This window comes from Glycine max, chromosome 17 (assembly GCF_000004515.6).
Source record: "Glycine max cultivar Williams 82 chromosome 17, Glycine_max_v4.0, whole genome shotgun sequence".
NCBI lineage: Eukaryota > Viridiplantae > Streptophyta > Magnoliopsida > Fabales > Fabaceae > Glycine > Glycine max.
Window position 1 is genome coordinate 6,906,652 of NC_038253.2, and position 19,654 is coordinate 6,926,305.

At 34.3% G+C, this 19,654-nt stretch overlaps 1 protein-coding gene across 2 annotated transcripts; it reads right to left on the minus strand.

Moving 5' to 3' along the window:
- Positions 1-662: 662 nt before the first annotated feature.
- LOC100783244 (transducin beta-like protein 3) lies at positions 663-14,714 on the minus strand. 2 transcript variants are annotated; one of them, XR_419043.4, is made up of 15 exons: positions 14,305-14,714; positions 14,039-14,221; positions 13,216-13,386; positions 12,901-13,115; positions 12,071-12,353; positions 11,026-11,160; positions 10,700-10,818; positions 9,697-9,853; positions 9,204-9,450; positions 9,056-9,132; positions 3,120-3,239; positions 2,030-2,160; positions 1,791-1,965; positions 882-1,317; positions 663-797 (listed from the first exon to the last, which is right to left on the minus strand). XR_419043.4 is itself a non-coding variant. In XM_003549573.5 (14 exons), exons 1-14 carry the CDS (start codon positions 14,599-14,601, stop codon positions 988-990), a joined length of 2,640 nt encoding a protein of 879 aa, XP_003549621.1. In that variant the 5' UTR covers positions 14,602-14,714; the 3' UTR covers positions 663-987. The 2 variants fall into 2 exon arrangements, 1 of the variants encoding a protein (XP_003549621.1); XM_003549573.5 differs by having other exon boundaries at positions 663-1,317.
- Between the last annotated feature and the right edge of the window lie 4,940 nt (positions 14,715-19,654).

A 19,654-nucleotide genomic window follows, 5' to 3' on the forward strand; every position in this document is an offset into this window, starting at 1 on the left:
CTATTCACTTTGAATTTGTGAGAAAGACCTAAATTTAATCCTGACAAAATAAAGAGACAAAAAACTTTCAAGTGTATCTAAATCTCAGACCCAAAATTAATCTCATAATCAACTCAAACAATTAAATCTTAAAAGAATACCTTGAAATCCCATCATAAAGTAAAAAATCCTAATTAGGGTGGTTAAAAAAATATGAAATAAAATAAAATAAAAATTAAATTTTAGAATTACAAGTTTTCAATTCTAGAAAAGTTGCACTTAATTTTTAATATCACAAGGTTTCAACTACTAAAAGAGTTCAACTAATGGTAACTGCTATCTGCATACCAAGTTTAGCAATAGAGTTTCCCTCATACTATCCATCTATGCCAGTACAATGTTAATGAAACAGGACACGCACCGTGGCCATTAGAATCTTTGCCTAGCTAGCACTAGAACCACGAAACCACTCGACAAAAGTTTCTATCCAAGTTAGTAACGGCGAAACAAATAAAGCTGGTAACACGATATTGTTGAGAACACGCACAACACATTCAGAACAGAAGAAAAATAATATTACACCCTTTTGAAATATACGGATTTTGCTTATATTTGAAAGCTAAGACAAACCAAAAGGAAGTTAGAGAACAAGGAATTGACAATTGATCATAATAAGAATTATGTGGATCAAAATTACTACGATTGCCTTTTCATGCTATCTTTGCAGCGCCTCAGCGTCTCTCACAATAACTTTCTTTTGTTAAGACAGCTGAAGAAACATTTCTATACCACGTGATGAGCAGGACAGGAAAACCAACCTACATGAAAGAATAAATACTGATACAATTACAGTGGCTGGCTATGCTTACATCTTCTTAATTGACAGCAATACTTCGGCTTACATTTTATCAAATGACAGCAAGATTTCAAAATTTGGATGAATCAAAACAGCTCTTCCATCGATCAACCAACATATGTATACATGAGAAGACGATGAAAGCACCAATCCTATGCCTGTAATTGTATAGATTCGACCTTGTTGTAAGCTACATTCTTAACTTTCTTATGGGAACCATGTTTTGATTTGTTTGATTTCCTTTTCTTTGAAGCGGTAATTTCATTAGTGTCATTTTCTTTGTCCGGATCTGGAATGCCAATTTCAGACTGCAACAGTAACTCAGTCTTTGATTCTGTCAGTTGAGCTTGTGGTTCAATAACAGACATTCCTGATAGAATGTAGTCTAACAAAAATGTGCTTCTAACAAGTCTATCTATCCTGCCAAAATGCCTTTGACTATACGGGATAAGACCTTCAAGATATTCACCAATCCCTTTAATCTGAAATGACCCAAAAAAAATGTCAGTTAAACATGGTGGTTTTTCCTTTCCCCCAAGAAATTTAACTAACACGCACAATAGGCCAAAACCCTTGCAAAAATATAAAAATAAAAAGTTAATGCATGGCCAAATTTTAGCATCAGAATTCAATTTAATATCAGCTTGAAGAACATCAATACAGTTTGACTAGTGCCAACTATCATATATTTCTAGAAGATTTTTTTATTTGCATTAGAATGAACAATATAATCTGGCCAAATAATAGAATCAATATCAATGTCTAACTAAATACTTGAAGCAGCATATGCAGTCTTAAAACAGACAGCAGAATGACAAAACCAGTAAGTATAAGAAGTTCAAAACCATATTCAATAATCAGCCTGAGCAATTCAGTCATTAATCATCATAATATGCAAGAAATGCATGATTAGATGAGCAAAACCTCTAAAAACTTGAAAGAGTAAAAAAAGCACCTGAACAATATCTGTTGGAGGAAAGATGCAGAAAACTCTGAAAAGCACGAACTGAGAAACATAACAAAGCTTTGGTTTTGTATTCCATTCTCGAACATAGTTAAATAATATACGAAGTTCTTCACTATCCAAGCCCTTAAGTGCTCTGTCCATATGATCTTCAGCCTCTCTCTTCCTGCAGAAATATTAGTCAAGTGTATGCCAAAACGATGCAGGCAACAAAATAAACCATTGCTAACCTGCAAAGTTCTGCAAATAGCTCAAAAAGCCTATGAGGCCTGCGCAGTTCAAATGCAATTTGGATTGCTTTAGTATAGTCAGCATCTGAGACAGCATTCTCTAGCTCTTGACCTTTCACAACTCCCTCTTCCTGTATCAACATTAGACATTACAATACTTTCTAACACAAAGAGCACTTGTGATTTGGAAGAGAGGAGTATATAAGAAAATCCTAAAAATTACACATATGGCACAGGTAATGCTTTTGCTTGAAATACTCCATGTCGCTAAAATAAGTTAAATATGTTATAAATAAAATTTAAAAAAATGCCTGAATGAGTTGTCTGGTTATGCGTTTGGTTTGGCTTATTTTGAAGAAACAATTATTTTTGTTGCAGCTTTTTGAGCTTTTGAAAAGAAAAAAAAATCCAAAAAAATAACCTTATATGGATCATACACTTAATGCCAAGGTTATATCACTTGCAAAACCATATAATAGACTCTGTAAAACAACCTAACTCAGCAAGAGATTATTGTGAAAATTAATAATCAATAACGTAACACCACTATATTCAGAAAAGGCAAACCCATAGTAGAAAATGCGTCATTAAATGGTTGGAAAGACTTGGAGATTTATGACCCAACCCCTACACCACCCTTTACCACTTTGCTACAAGAGTAAACTATGATTTCAATCTTGCAACATAACATGTACAAACCACCCTGATAATCTAATTTAATATATCATTAAGGTATTGCTGATTTACAGTTAAAAACATCCTAAACACCTGTTACGTTTTGCAAGATGGTTGACATTAGAAAAAAATGAGCAAGATGCACAAATGCACGACAATTAAACAATGGATGTAATGACTTTTAAATTTTAGTGATAGATGTTTCATTCAGATGACTTCCAAGATTGTGACTGATCTTGGTCCTTCATTGTTTGTCTTAAATTGATAGAAACAGCAACAGAAAAATTGGAGCAATATGTAATAAGGAATAATTGTAGATCTTAGCCATCATTATGAACAACCATGAAACATGACCTTTGATTTAACTTTCATGCTATTATGAGGTCACCGATATTGAACGATTGGTTTAACTCACCTCTTTACGGAAAGCCTCTTCTTTGTCAGCTGCAGTGGAGTCAAACCATAAATTGACAACAGCATCTCCGCCACCCGTTGCAAGCTTTTCTGTTTTCCTGCCTACAGCCAAGGCCCAAACCTGCAGGCCAAATTTTGTCAGCAAAAGAAAAGGGCAGAGAAAAATGAATTATTAGTGTCTGGGAAAATTCAACACCTGTTTTTAGGCTCTTTTTCAAAGAAAGTGTCTATTCAATTAAAAGGTGTTTTCTACAATTTATTATAATTATGTAATTTTTTAAAAGAAAAAACAGTTTTAGTGCTTTGCTCAGTAGCTAAAAATAGTATCTTCTGGGGGGAAAATAACTCTAAAAATAGTTGCAAGTGTATCATAGGATGCCATTTTTCTAAGCTTTAAATAAATGATCCCTTTTTGTGGGAAAAGTGGAAACGAGAACCTTGTACAAACCATATAGTTGCAAGGGTATTTTGGGAAAAGTTATGAATAAAACAAGAATCTTGGTATATAACAGAACAGAGTCTATTTAGATACTTACTCAGTCTCAAACTAATTTTTAAGATCCAAACCAGCTAAAATGTTTACATTAATGGTTAATTGTGTACTTAAATATGTGATGACCAGCTATATTATATAAACTATCTTATCTTAGAGAGCAAGAAGAAAACCAAAGATGTGTCATTGCCAAAATATAATCTACACACTAGTGACAGTACACACTCTTTGTTGAATGTTGAATATTTCTTTTGTATTTTAGCTTTGTTTGGTAGCTTAATCTGTAAGCCTTATTCAGAAGGCAGGAGTGAGATGTCACTGTCATCTCTCCTCTCTCTTTTTTGTATCCTATATATATGTAACATTTTGAATCTAATAAAGCTGAGAGAGAAAGTGAGGTTTTGACTCCTCCTCACCTTCATTTCAAGTTGGCATCAGAGCAGGTGTCATCCGCCGTCGCCCGCCGTCGTCGCAACCGCCGCCGTCTGCCGCCGCCGCCGCCACTTTCCGGCGGCCATTTCTCCGGCGAAGCCAGGGTTAGGCTCGCCTTGGGAAGCGCGAGCCAGCCGGCCAACTCGCGTCGGCAACGGAGCAGCCACGCGCCGCCACCGTCCCGCGCGTCCTCCGGCGCGTGCAGTCCACGCGTCGCTGTCCCGGCGCCGGAATCGCGCCGCGCCTCCGCCGTTCTCTTGGTCGGCTTCTCCTGAGTCCGTTCCAGCCCTTAGTTTCCAGTTTCGTCACCTGGAACGCAACAGCCCTATTCTCTCCACCTTTTTGCTCCCTTAGGGTTTCACCTTGTGGGTCAAAATGGCCCTGGACTTGTTTTCTCCTTCTCCGGGACTCCAACCATCACAGCTGCTAAACTCAATTGGAAAAATTACCCCTCATGGTCTGCTTCCGTAGAACTTTGGTTTCTTGGTCAAGGACACCATGACCACTTGGAGAAAGCTTCCGATTCTGTTTCAAGTGACAAAAGAGCCGAATGGGAGAAGCTTGATTATCAACTGTGTGCTGTGTTATGGCAATCAGTTGAGCCGGATATTTTGGATATCCTTAGATCATTTAAAACGTGTCGTTCCTTTTGGAAGAAGGCTCAAGAAATTTTTGCCAATGATATTCAGAGCTTATTTGATGCAACCATGAAGGTTACAGCCCTCAAGCAAACCAGCCATGACATGATTGCTCATGTGGGTAAGGCTCGGGCTGCCGTGGAAGAGCTGAGAAAGTTTCTTGTGGCTGATTCATTAGAAGAAGTGAACAGGAAACTGGACAAGTTTTACATGGTCCTTATCCTGAGAAGCTTACACTCAAACTTTGATCATGTTCGTGATCAAGTACTCGCTGGGGATCAGGTTCCATCCATGGATTCTCTCATCACTAGGCTTCTCCGTGTGCCTCACTTATCGAAGAATGAAAATCCTACTGATAGTGTAGAGACGTCAGCAATGGTTGCATCACGTGGTAGAGGAGGCGGTCGCAACAGCAGAGGAGGCCGCAATGGAAGGGGTGGACGTCCTCATTGCACCTACTGCAAGAGGATGGGTCACACCCAAGAGAATTGTTATTCGTTGCATGGGTTTCCTGACAAGGTTGCACAGGTTTCTAGATCAGAGAAAGCAGAGTCTAAGTTCTCTGATGAGGAGTATCAGGAGTATTTGAAGCTCAAATCCGAGAGACCCAGCAACTAAGCTCAATCCTCATCTGTACCCTGTTTTTCAACAGCTTGTATCTCTCAATCAATTGAAGGTCCTAGTCCTTGGATACTCGACTCAGGTGCCTCTGACCATATTTCTGGTAATAAGTCTTCCTTTTCATCCTTTTCCTTACCAAAAATTCCTCACCTCGTCACTGTAGCTAATGGCTCCAAGGTTGCGTCTCAAGGAAGTGGTCAAGTTTCATTGTCTCCTTCCTTGAAATTAAACTCTGTTTTATTCCTTCCGCAGTGTCCCTATAATTTAATCTCACTAAGTCAATTAACTCGTTCGTTAAATTGTTCAGTAACCTTTACTGCTAATTCTTTTGTTATTCAGGAACATGGGACGGGGCGACTGATTGGAGAAGGACATGAATCACGAGGACTTTACTATTTGGAATCCAGTCTACCTGGGTCTTGTTTTGCAATCTCAAAATCCAAACTTTTGCATGATCGTCTAGGACACCCAAGTTTATCAAAATTGAAGATGATGGTCCCTAGTCTTAAGAATCTTCGAGTCTTAGATTGTGAGTCTTGTCAACTAGGAAAACATGTCAGGTCGTCATTTCCTCAAACTGTACAAAGATGTAACTCGGCTTTCTCTACCATTCATTCTGATATTTGGGGACCAAGTCGTGTTACATCTTTTGATTTTCGATATTTTGTAACCTTCATTGATGAATTCTCCAGATGTACTTGGGTTTATTTAATGAAAGACAGATCTGAACTTTTGCCTATATTTGTGTCATTCTACAATGAAATTGAGAATCAATTTGGAAAAACAATTAAAATTTTCAGAAGTGATAATGCTAAAGAGTATTTCTCTCATGATCTTTCTTCTTTTCTGTCTTCCAAAGGTATTCTACATCAATCCACATGTCCTCACACACCACAACAAAATGGTATTGCAGAAAGGAAGAATCGTCATCTTCTTGAAACTGCACGCTCCCTAATGCTAAATTCGAATGTTCCGATACATCATTGGGGAGATGCGGTGCTTACTGCTTGTTTCCTAATAAATCGGATGCCTTCTTCTTCTCTTGAAAACCAAATTCCTCACTCACTTGTCTTTCCTCATGATCCTTTATTTCATGTCTCTCCTAAAGTGTTTGGTTGTACCTGTTTTGTTCATGATTTGTCTCCTGGTTTAGATAAACTCTCTGCTAGGTCAGTCAAATGTGTCTTCCTGGGTTATTCTCGTCTTCAAAAGGGTTACAAATGCTACTCTCCAACCATGAGACGATACTACATGTCTGCAGATGTAACCTTCTTTGAAGACACACCTTTCTTTTCACCCTCCGTGGACCATTCTTCATCTCTTCAGGAAGTTCTTCCTATTCCTTCTCCTTATCCCCTAGATAACTCAGGCCAAAATGTCAGTATTGTTCCATCTTCCTCACCAAATTCACCTGAAGTCATCTTACCACCTCTGACTACAGATCAACACAGGACAAGGCAGATTGGATCTTCAGTACCTAAAGCCTCTCCTAGTGATTCTCGTCCTTCTTCAACCAGTCCTCCACTCATGGATCCGCCCTCTCCTTCCACTTCTTCTCCTCATTCTGATTCACATTGGCCCATTGCCATCAGAAAAGGTACTCGTTCTACTCGTAATCCTCATCCTATTTATAATTTCTTAAGCTATCACCGTTTGTCTCCTTCATACAGTTCCTTTGTTTGTTCATTGTCTTCCCTTGCCATTCCTTCCACTGTCCGTGAGGCACTTGATCATCCTGGCTGGAGACAGGCTATGATTGATGAAATGCAGGCCCTTGAAAATAATGGTACTTGGGAGCTTGTTCCTCTTCCCCCTGGTAAGACCCCTGTGGGTTGTAGGTGGGTCTACACTGTTAAAGTTGGGCCCACTGGTGAGGTTGATCGGCTTAAGGCTCGTTTGGTAGCTAAAGGCTACACACAGGTATATGGCATTGATTACTGTGATACTTTCTCTCCTGTCGCCAAACTCACCACTGTTCGTCTGTTTCTTGCTATGGCTGCTATTCGTCACTGGCCCCTCCATCAGCTTGATATTAAGAATGCCTTTCTCCACGGTGATCTTGAGGAGGATATTTATATGGAGCAACCACCTGGGTTTGTTGCTCAGGGGGAGTATGGCCTTGTGTGTAAGCTTCATCGATCTCTCTATGGGTTGAAGCAATCTCCTCGTGCTTGGTTTGGTAAATTTAGTCATGTTGTTCACATGTTTGGACTGAAACGAAGTGAAGCTGATCACTCTGTATTTTATTGTCATACATCTCCTGGAAAATGTGTTTATCTAATGGTCTATGTTGATGATATAGTGATTACAGGGAATGATGCTACTAAGATCAGCCAGCTAAAAGAGCATCTATTCAGTCATTTTCAGACCAAAGATTTGGGATCTTTGAAGTATTTCCTTGGTATTGAAGTGGCTCAATCAGGAGATGGTGTTGTGATCTCTCAGAGGAAGTATGCCCTTGATATTTTAGAAGAAACAGGTATGCAAAATTGTAGACCTGTTGAAAGTCCTATGGATCCTAATTTGAAGCTCATGGCAGATCAAAGTGAAGTTTATCCTGACCCCGAGAGATATAGGAGGCTTGTGGGAAAACTCATTTACCTTACCATCACTAGACCTGATATCTCCTTTGCTGTGGGAGTGGTTAGCCAATTTATGCAAAATCCTCATTTGGACCATTGGAATGCTGTCATGCGTATTTTGAGGTATATTAAGAGAGCTCCTGGACAAGGGTTGTTGTATGAAGACAAAGGTAATACGCAATTATCAGGATATTGTGATGCTGATTGGGCTGGCTGTCCCATGGATAGGAGGTCTACATCAGGCTATTGTGTCTTCATTGGAGGAAATCTTGTTTCTTGGAAAAGCAAGAAACAGACGGTTGTAGCTCGGTCTAGTGCAGAAGCTGAATATCGATCGATGGCTATGGTTACTTGTGAACTCATGTGGATTAAACAATTTCTGCAAGAATTGAGGTTTTGTGAAGAGTTGCAAATGAAGTTGTATTGTGATAATCAGGCTGCTCTTCATATTGCCTCAAACCCAGTCTTTCATGAAAGGACTAAGCATATAGAGATTGATTGTCATTTCATTCGAGAGAAGCTTCTGTCCAAGGAGATTGTCACTGAGTTCATTGGTTCTAATGACCAGCCAGCGGATATTTTGACTAAGTCCCTAAGAGGACCCAGAATTCAGACTATATGTTCCAAGCTTGGTGCATATGATTTATATGCTCCAGCTTGAGGGGGAGTGTTGAATGTTGAATATTTCTTTTGTATTTTAGCTTTGTTTGGTAGCTTAATCTGTAAGCCTTATTCAGAAGGCAGCAGTGAGATGTCACTGTCATCTCTCCTCTCTCTTTTTTGTATCCTATATATATGTAACATTTTGAATCTAATAAAGCTGAGAGAGAAAGTGAGGTTTTGACTCCTCCTCACCTTCATTTCAAGTCTCTTAAAGAATTAATTAAAGTTCAGAAATAGCATGTGACCAAGGAAAGCATAATTTGAATGTTCAGCACCACATAGAATTTGGCATCACTGATATTGATATAATTCACTGGCTGAAAGCTAATTAGATCAAAACGTAAGCTTATTAATAATAAAAGAACTCTCCTATGGAGAACATTAAGCATGCAACAAATTTAAACCATGTTTTTCCAGGTATATACATCTAGAAAGTAAAAAAAGTATGACATTAAGAATTGAAAGAAAAATCATCAGAAAATAAATATATCAAAGGATCAACTGGCACCTTGTCTTCATGATGATCATAAGTAGCAACACATTCATTAGTTTTTACAGTCCACAGCTTTACTAAGCCATCAGCACCTGAACATTAAGTTGATCAAACATGCAATCAAAATGTTATAAACAAAAAACAGCTACAGATAGCCTCATACCACAAGAAACAATTTGTGTTCCACGAGTAACAAACAATGCTCTTAACACACTTGAAGTGTGTCCTTCAAATGTCTTCAAACAGGAGCCATCAGATATAGCCCATATCCTTATTGTCTTATCACCAGATGCTGTTACTACACATTGATCAACAGGAGAAAATTCTACTGACCAAATTCCTCTTTTATGACCTTTAAATACAACTACAGATACTAGATCTGGAAGTCTCCAAACACAAGCTGTACGATCCTGATGGGATACAAGTAAAACATAATAATAATGATAAGTACAGTGAAAACACTAATGTTCCAAAAATAAAAGGAAAGATAAAGGAAGGAAGGCCAGTGAAGTAGCTAGTGACTATTCTTTCTTCACTTGGAAGCCAGAAGAAAACAAGAAACATACAACTAAGGTGGCAGTCCTTTTTTCTGCAAATAATAAGATTACTTGATTTAAAAGCCCAAAGAAAGCTGCAAGTCAGATATAATTACCAACCTGAGAACCACTACATACTAAACTATCATTTGGAGCAACAGCTACAGAATTTATATCTTTATCATGAGCTGCAACAACAGCTTTTGCTTTTAAATTAATTGGCACTGTCATATTGTCCAAGAGACCATCCATACTCCACACCTTAAGAGTATGATCACTGAAAAAACATTGACAAAGATTGATGAGAAATGAATTTAAACACTACTATCTAAAAGTCAGCAAGTTTAAAATCAATCCATTAAACAGTAAACTTGGTAACATTACAATACTCAGTTCATACAGTAGAATGAACAGGAAGGCCAAATTGTAATGTTTGGGTAAAGTGGCCCATAGCTAGCAGAATATCTAAATACTAAATAAAGTTATATAAATGCAGCTGCCTTGCAGGATTCAGGGAAAACAAAAGGGAAGGAACAGGAGATTAAATTCAGCACAAATTTTCTTATATTAATTCCAATGCTGAAACAAGTTGAGGTGAATTCATTTATACTAGTAACCATTGGAAGCTTGCAGGTGTTTCCGCTTCCACTATCTTTAAAAGAGACGACAACACACAAAAGGTCAATCATGACATTATTAACTTCTAAAATCAAATTACCACTGTTGCAGACCAGGAAAAGTGGAAGACAGCAATCAAAACACCAAAAGATTTGGAAGCTGCTTTCTAACTAGTTTAAGTCAAATTTCTTATTGGTGTTAAATAAAATGCTATTATGAGAATAGAAGATGAAAAAGTTAGCAATACAGATAAGGTTACTTATTGTCTTCTTCCCTCGTAACATTATATTTGAGATTTGAGAATAGATATAAAACCCTTGGCATAACACATTTGATGTTACAACTTTAATGCTCTTTTCATTTGATAGTAAATATTACTAAAAGATTGAACATAAGAAAAACCCTGATAAAGGGAATCCAAAGTAAAGGAACTTGTGGAGAGTAAAAAAATAGATAAGTTCTTTCAATTAATAATCAAAATTGAAATATATACATCAATACTTACCTACTGCCACTAACAAAGAAATCTCGCTTTCTTTTTGAAAAGGCAATGGCTCCAACAGCTCCCATGTGACCTATACCAACTCCAATGCAGTTTGCACTTTCTGGTTCCCATAACCTAACCTATTTGGCAAGTAGACATTTGTTGTGTGATTACTAATTCCTATGTACAAGACTTGAACATAGTGCACTACACACATATTATGAACTCAATAGAGCACCCGTTGTTAACCATGTAACATTGAACTGAAGCACCTCAAACACTTTTTCCCATAGAAAAAAATTTAAAGACTTTACAACAATGTTGAGATCAAAGGGGAGAAAACTTACACTGTTGTCTTTACTTCCAGTAACAATCAGTGGTTTCCCAGAACTTGATACACAGGAGTCAAGGCATAGAACAATTTCAGTGTGACCAGATAAGACATACGAACATGACATAGATGAAAGGTCATAAACCCGAATCTGCAAAGCTCCAGTAGGTTTATACATTAAAGACCAAAATCTTAAACAACATTCTTGCTAGACTATAGAATGTAAAACACAACAAATTGAAGGTTGAAGAATCAATGCTGAAGTTTTTATATTCATCAACCATTAACAGGATTCAATGTTTCATTTATTCTTTTTTGATAATCATTGTTTCAAAATATTAAGACATATTGTTTGCTCTTGTGATAGAACAAGTTTTTGCAACATACTGCTAAGATTTCATTTTTGTTCTTTTTTACTGTTCTTATTCTTGATAAAAATGCACAATTGTGTGTTGAATCACTTAGATTAGATTCACTAAGAAGCAACAATTAGATAATATTTCGAAAAGGATAAAATATGTTTGTTGTTTTATCCAAATATAAGATTGTGAGGTATTGTAAAATGCTCTACTGACAGTTGCAAAATCGGAAATGGACACCCAACAAAATATTTTAATCCTTCTTGCTCTAAACATATGGCATTTGTCCAAAAGACAAAGCAAACTTAAAAAACTAATGAGCTTTTCATGTCACATCACAGCTCAAATTCTATCAGTGGAATCTCATCCCCAAATTTTATATTTATTATAAAAAGGGCGCACCACACTCACTATTTTCCATCCATATAAACATAGGCATGGATCATTAACAATCATCATATTCAGCACTAGTTACATTTACTTCAAGAACACACTAAATCAAATTGAGGGAAGTGACAAGAACAAACACCACAAAATTGTGCACCAAACAAAAACAATATCCTGCAGTAAAGAAAGCTTAGCTTTTTTGTTTCAGTATTGATATGTTCATATTGACTGGGTTGCTAAAAAAGCCATACTCTACTTGAATCACAACAGTTTACGAATTTCTAGATAAAAATGCACATCCCCATACAGCCATACCTGTTCAAGATTTGTAGCAAGAGCAAGGAATTTTTCATCATCCCCAATAAACTTCATATCTACAATCTCTTCATTATATCCCACAAGTCTTTTGGTTAGATTTAATTGCAACAACTGTTCAGTGAAGTCCAGAGAGTAAAACAGAAACTGCTGATCTGCAGTTACACAAAGCAATCCTTGATCTGAGGCAAGCATAACAGCAGAAGTGAAACCCCTACGTGAGCCATCCTCATCCATGCCGGCTGTAACATCTGAAGTTTTTTGCTCAAAGATGCAACCTGCACTGTCAATAGAAAAAAGAAAAAAAAACTAATGCGGTTGTGCATAAATTCCATCTCGATTGATGCAATTATGAAATTGATCTTTCACTTTTTTCAGTATACTTACATCACAAATCAGAAATTTAAGTGTGTTAAAATATGTACAAGCTGCCCCCATAAGAAAAAATATCCAGTGGCAAACACATTCTGTTTCCAATTTTTTAACCTGAATCATTGCATAAGAGCTTGTTTGTTTCTTTTTCATTAAAAAACAACTTTTATTTGGAAAAAAAAATACTTTTTAATATTTTTAGTAAGTTTAAGTTTTTGAAAAATATCAGAATCTAAAAAATATCATATTTCAAAATAAAAAGAATCATTTATAATTTCCACCAAACAAAAAATAACTTCTGCTTTACATAAAATCTTTAAAAAACAAATCACTTTTTTACACTATCTTAAGATCACTTTTTTAAAAGCTTAAGCAAACCCAAGCTAAGTGTAACTAATGCAAAATGTCATAGAACTAGAGATATTTATAATGATGATTGAGAAATCTTCATATATTACCCTTTGGAATTCCATATGCGTACAATGCCTCTTTCACCAACTGTAATGAAATAGAATATTTCGGAACCATCATGTATTTTTGCATTTTGCTGATATAAATCGAGAGATGAAGCAAAAGGACTCCCAGCACCAATTACACAAACAGCTTCAACTGCCTCATTTGTAATGACAGTCTTCTTGCCACTATAACCATGAAGATCCCACAATGTTACAACCTGCAAATATTCCGCACAACATTTTGTTAATTCAGTGGACTATATTCATTTGAAAAGGTAAAGTAAAACAAATAGTAAGATGGAGACTAATAGAGCCTGCCTTATCTCTTCCAGCACTAAGCAGTGTCCATCCGTCTTCAGATAATGCCAAAGAAGTCACTGCTGAGCTATGATTATCTAGTGTTGCAATGCAGTTCTTTTTCTTGGTCTTGGAAATATCCCAAACCCTTACAGTTGCATGATCACCACCATCATCACTGCCAGAAAAAAGCTGAGTGCACCAATGAAGAAAGGTCAAATAAAAAATTGGGAATAGTTAAAAATGAGGAATAGGGTAGGGTTAAACAAAATCAGATTTGCATTAAAAGGACTAAAAGCAAACAATCGTGTCAACTCCTTTATGTCAGTGTTATTAACCCCCACCCCCATCAATCACTAGATTCAGTGCACTTATTTGACATTCACACTAATGGATTGTGTCATTTTACACCACAAAAAGTATTTCACTTCTCCATTGGAAAAACAGGAGAACAAGTCCAGTCCTCATTCGATTAAGCTCAGATTATAACAAGTGATATATCAGTGGTCCAAAATTACGATCTAAGATCTGTTTTGATGAATTTCTCGATGAACACTAATGGGAGAAGAAAATAAAGATAAACTTTTTCCGCATGTTAAAATCAACTTATGCACCTCAACTCTTGAAGAAGTTAGATGAGAGTGTTTGTATGAGCATAAGTTAATTTTAACTTGTGAGAGAAGTTTAATTCATTTGATCTTCTTATTTTCTTATCTTATTAAGTACTTGTTGTGAAGTTTATACAAACAGGGACTAATACTTCACTCTTGCACAAACATATCAATCGGTTCAGACAGTAAAATGCTCGCTGGCACAACACAATCAAATAAAAGCATTAACTCACAAGCTGCTTCTCAGGATCGGAATGGAACATAACACAAGAAACAACACCACCGTGACCTTTAAAGTAGTGAGTGCAGTAACCACCATCCACATCCCACACTAGAACCTTCCTATCTGCTCCACCAGTAGCAAGCAACCCTCCAGAAGGGTGACACGTCATGCACATAACCGGACCCTCGTGACCCTACACCAAACGCGCACATTAGCAGACACGAACACATTATTATTAATTGAAAGAAATGAAAGGGGAATAATACGGTGCGGTACCTTCCAGGAGCGGACGCACTTAAGCGTGGACAAGTCCCAGACTCTGATTTGGCGGGAGTGGCCGGAGGAGAAGAGGAGGCGGTCGTCGGGGCTGAGAGCCAAGGCGGTGAAGGATTCAGAGTCGGCATCGAGGGTGGAGCGTATGGCGGCAGTGGCTGAATCGACGATCTTGATGGACTCGCCGCAGGCGCAGGCGATGAAGGAGGAGTCCGATGAGACGACGAAGGGGCCGCCAGTGTAGAACTGCTGCAGAGCGGGGACGCAGCGGTAGTTGGTCTTCAATCGTAGGGGCTCCATTGGGCAAATTGCCGCTACTGTGATTCGAAGACAGTGTTGGTTAGGGTTTAGGGTTTTGTTTTGCTTTGAGTTTTTTATGTACCAGCGTTAGTTCACGGTCGGATCGGATAGGATATGGTGAATCTCTCATTCGACTCGACATAATTATATTAAATTATTTTAAAGTGTTCGAATCGAAAATATGATTCAATTAAGATTTAATCATCGATTGAATAATTAGTTATATTTTTTTAAAACAGATCTAACCTTACCCAATCAAAATAATTAAATTTATTATAATAAATTAACTATTAAATATAAAATTCATTAATTTTTAGCACACATAATTTATTAAATTAAATTACTCATGTTTTTTTTCTTTTTAAATTTTTCCTTTTATCCATGTCTTAGATTTTATTTATGTTTTTCATGTTAATACAATATTTTATTTTTAGAAAAAAAAAATTATATATTAATAGTATAAAAAAAATTATATGTTGTTTAATCACAATTCGTCATTTATAATAAGATTATTTATTTTTATGATAATTACTTTAAAAGATATATCAATAATTTGTAATTGGACGATGATATAAAATTATTTTACACGACTGCATGACTAATAAACTCTTATTTTTATTTAAAATAAAAATATCAAATTAATATCAAAATTAACAATTTTATTAGTATAATATTATCAAAGTATGGTCTCTTGTTAATGTTTTTAGTTATTATATACTTACAAAAGTTTTAAAAAAAAAACAAATTATTATTCTAAACAAAAATAATTTTAACAAAATAAATAATAATTTTAAATATTAAGACTTAGTTAATTCAACTCAACCTAACTTGTTTATGATCAAGCTAGTTTTGGTCGAGTATGTAAAAAAAGTATACAAATTCTACCCAATTCATAAAATTTTGATCGAGTTTGATAATGATTTTAGTCAAATCCAACCCACAAATACTTGTAGTCACCACCCTAGAGTGCTTCCTTTGCCTTTTTAGCCTTGTTTTTGTTATACACGAGAATAAGGTTCTTTTTTTTTATTTATTTATTTTTGAAATATTGTTCAAAAAATTTAAGGGTCATTTGGGATGGTTTTTAATTTTGAGTTTTGATTTTTTTAAAATATAACAACTAGTTTTTAGTTTTAGTTTTGAAAAAAATTAAACCAATTTTTAAAATATAATTAGTTTCAAATAAACTCATTTTGAAAGTTTCACATTGTATTAAAATTAGTATAAAAGTATTTTTGTGTGGTGGTGACGATAATAATGATGGTGATGATTTCAACACTAGCATTAACAATAAAGATATCAATGGTGGTCACAGTGGTAGTGGTGTGGAGGTGGTGATGTAGATGGTGGTGGAAGTAACGATGTGGTGATGATAACTAATAATGGTGACGTTGGTGGTGACAGAGGTGATATTAGTGGCGGTGGTGGTGACAACAAGTGGTGATAGTTGTGTGGTGGTAACAATGACAAAAGTGATATTAGTGGTAGTGACAATATTGATGATGGAGGTGGTAGTGACAACAAAAAAGTGTATCATTGTTAAATATGGGGAATTTATATTTTGTTTAAACTAAAAACCAACTTCGCAAAATCTTTTTTTTCTTGGTTTTGAAAATGAGTGTAAAAATGTTTCAAAAAAAATTTAAAAATCATTTTAGTTTCATTTTTGTCAATATATTTTATTTTAAAAATTGCATTTGAAACTCAAAATAAAAAACTGGCAACTACCCCAAATGGGTTCTAAAATTCTTAAGAGTTTTATAAATGCCAATAATTTATTGAAATTTAAGCACTTGTGGCATAAGTCCTAGCATGATAAGAACTTATTGAATAATTAAGTTGTTTTTTTTTTAACAAGTAGTAGATAGTATATAAAAAAATATAGTAGATAATATATTCTACATCTTGGAGGAGGAAATTTTTTATTAATAATTTTATTATTTTTTATATTATTGCAAAAAATGAATCAATTCAAATTTTCACCATAATTTCATTAATTTGCTTGGACTTATTGAATGTTATCAAGTGACATATCCAAAAATCTTATAAAGGGGTTGATTTTTTTTTCTTCTTTTATAATTGTTTATATGTCTAGATTTTAATAAATAATAGTTTTTAAAAAATTATTATTTTACACATAAAATAGAATCTAATTTTTATATTAAATTATGATAATCTTAATTGTTATTATAATAACAACAAACACACATTAATTTTACACTAGTTATCACTTTAATCATTGCTATAAAACAACAATTATAACTAATTTTACACAATTTTATATTAATTAACATTAATCATTATTATAATAACAACATACAAAATTAATTTTATACCAATTACCTTGAGTTCCTGCTCGTCGTCCCCCCTTCCTGCTTCCTAAATTTGTGGTGGACTTGTTTATCTTCTGCAAATGTTGAAGTTTAGTGAAATGTAACTATATAAACATACACACACGAGGAAGGATCAACTTATTTCAAAATAATTCTTTTAGAGTTATTTTGCATCCTCACCATTCATTATCTTGAAGTGTAACGGTTTAAAGTTACTCTCAGAATACCTCGGTCCCACTTGGTATCAAGTGATCCTATTTCAATACAAAGAAAAGTTCAACTTACACAAAGGAATAACTCTCGTCCTCACCATTCATTTCTTTGGATTCTAACGGATAAGATTAATGACTTATTATAACCATGACATTCAAGGGAAATGAATAATGAGGATGATCACTCCCTATATATGTATGTGTGTGTGTGTGCATACATATATTATGAGACTGAGATGATTAATTAAATCTTAACCCTCCATATACAACGATCCAAATTTATTTCTCTCACTATCATATAAAATACATTCATCTCATATGATATGTCATATATGTATATAAATAATAATAATAATAATAATAATATGCATTCTTAACCAAGAATAGCCTTTTGTGGCTAATGTGTTATATTGTTTTGTCTTCCCATCTACCTGGAAAAAAATAAACAGATAAAATAATTTGAGAATTTGATTTTTAAAAACATATTATATTCAATATTATAATACTTAGTAGATTTTTTTAAGATAAATACAATATTCTTTTCTATCTATCCTTTTCCAAAATTTTCATTTGTTCAATTAATATCTTAAAAACTTCAGCCTTACTAATAAAAATAGTAATATATATATATATATATATATATATATATATATATATATATATAATTCAAATTAGTAATAAATATTTATTTTTAAATATGATTTTTTAAGGTCTTAGATGATATAGAAATTAAGGCAACTACCTATATATATATATATATATATATTCAATCTGAGGCCAAGAAATTAAAGAACTTAGATAACAATAAGAAATTCATTAAATCATCCTATCTCATCTTGAAGAACAAAATGATTCAGGGTGAGGAAAAGGAGGTTAAAAATGAAGATCGAGAAGATCAAAAGTTTATGGGATTAATCAACAAGATTAAAATAAAAAAAATCTATATCAATACTAGAATCATTATAAATGATTTTGTTTTAGATATAATGAGCATATTAGACATTGTGGCTGATTCAAATTGTGTATGTTAGAAGGATTAGTTCCTATAAAATTCTTTGAGAAAACCTCAGAAAAGCTGAGTACGGCGAATGACTCAACATTAAAAAATAATTACAAATTATCAAGCGCAATCATAGAAAATCAAGGTCTTAGGATCGAAACAATTTTTTTTCTGGTAAAAAACCTTAAGAATGAAGTTATCTTAGGAACACCCTTCATTAGATCTTTACCCCCTTCAGATATCCAAGGAAGGAATAACCACTATCCATCTAGGAAGAAAAATTACATTTAACTTTTCTACTAAACCTATTTCAAGGAACATAAACTTCTTAGAAAAGAAGATTAGCCAAATCAATTTTTTTAAAAGAAGAAGTATTTTTTTAACAATATTGGTGGAAAACCCCCAATTAAAAGAGAAAATCCAATCTCTGTTGCAGCATATTCAATCCACTATTTGTTCTGACTTGTCTCATGCATTTTGGAACAAGAAAAAATATATAGTCGATCTCCTTTATGAGTAAGAGTTTAGAGAAAAACAAATTCTCACCAAAGCCAGACCAATTCGAATGAACGAACAACTCCTTCAAGATTGTCAAAAAGAAATTAAAGATCTACTTGATAAAGGTTTAATTAGAAAAAGCAAAAGCCTATGATTTTGCACTGCTTTCTATATCAACAAACAAGCGAAACTTGAACGGGGTACACCTCTTATGGTGATAAATTATAAACTGCTGAATCAAATCTTACAATGGATTAGGTATCATATTCCAAACAAAAATGATTTACTCAATAGATTAAATTCTCCAAAGATATTTTCCAAATTTGATATGAAGTCAAGATTCTGACAAATTCAAATACAAAAATCTCATAGGTACAAAACTGCCTTCACAATACCTTTCAGGCAATATGAATGAAATGTTATATCATTCGGTTTGAAGAACGACCACATATATATATATATATATATATATATATATATATATATATATATATATATATATATATATATATATATATATATATACATTTTCTATAGAGAAAAAATGAAGAAAAAACACTTTTTTTTAAAATTTAAAAACCATATAATATTTATTAAAATAATAAAACATTAAAACATTAAATTTATATTATTATTATTATTTACTTAAAAACGATTAAATTATAAATAGTTACTCTTTAAAAATGACAAAGTTGTCTTCCTTTTTGTTTTGTTTAAACGATAAAAACATATGTGATAGAAATAGAAAAAAAAATATAAAAGATGTGGATAAAAAAATATAATTTATCTCCAATGTTGGTTGTTTTTCTTTCCTTTCCAAACACGCCATAAAAGACTAAAATACATTCTTGTTTTACTTCTCTTTTCTCACTCAAAAAATAAAAAAATAACCATCTCCCACGCATGCTGACATGATAAAGAATCCAACTCCCATACTGCTATGAAATAATTTTAAGTGGATTTTGTTCGGTGTTTGGGTCAAAAACTCAAAATTCCACTGAGAGTATCCA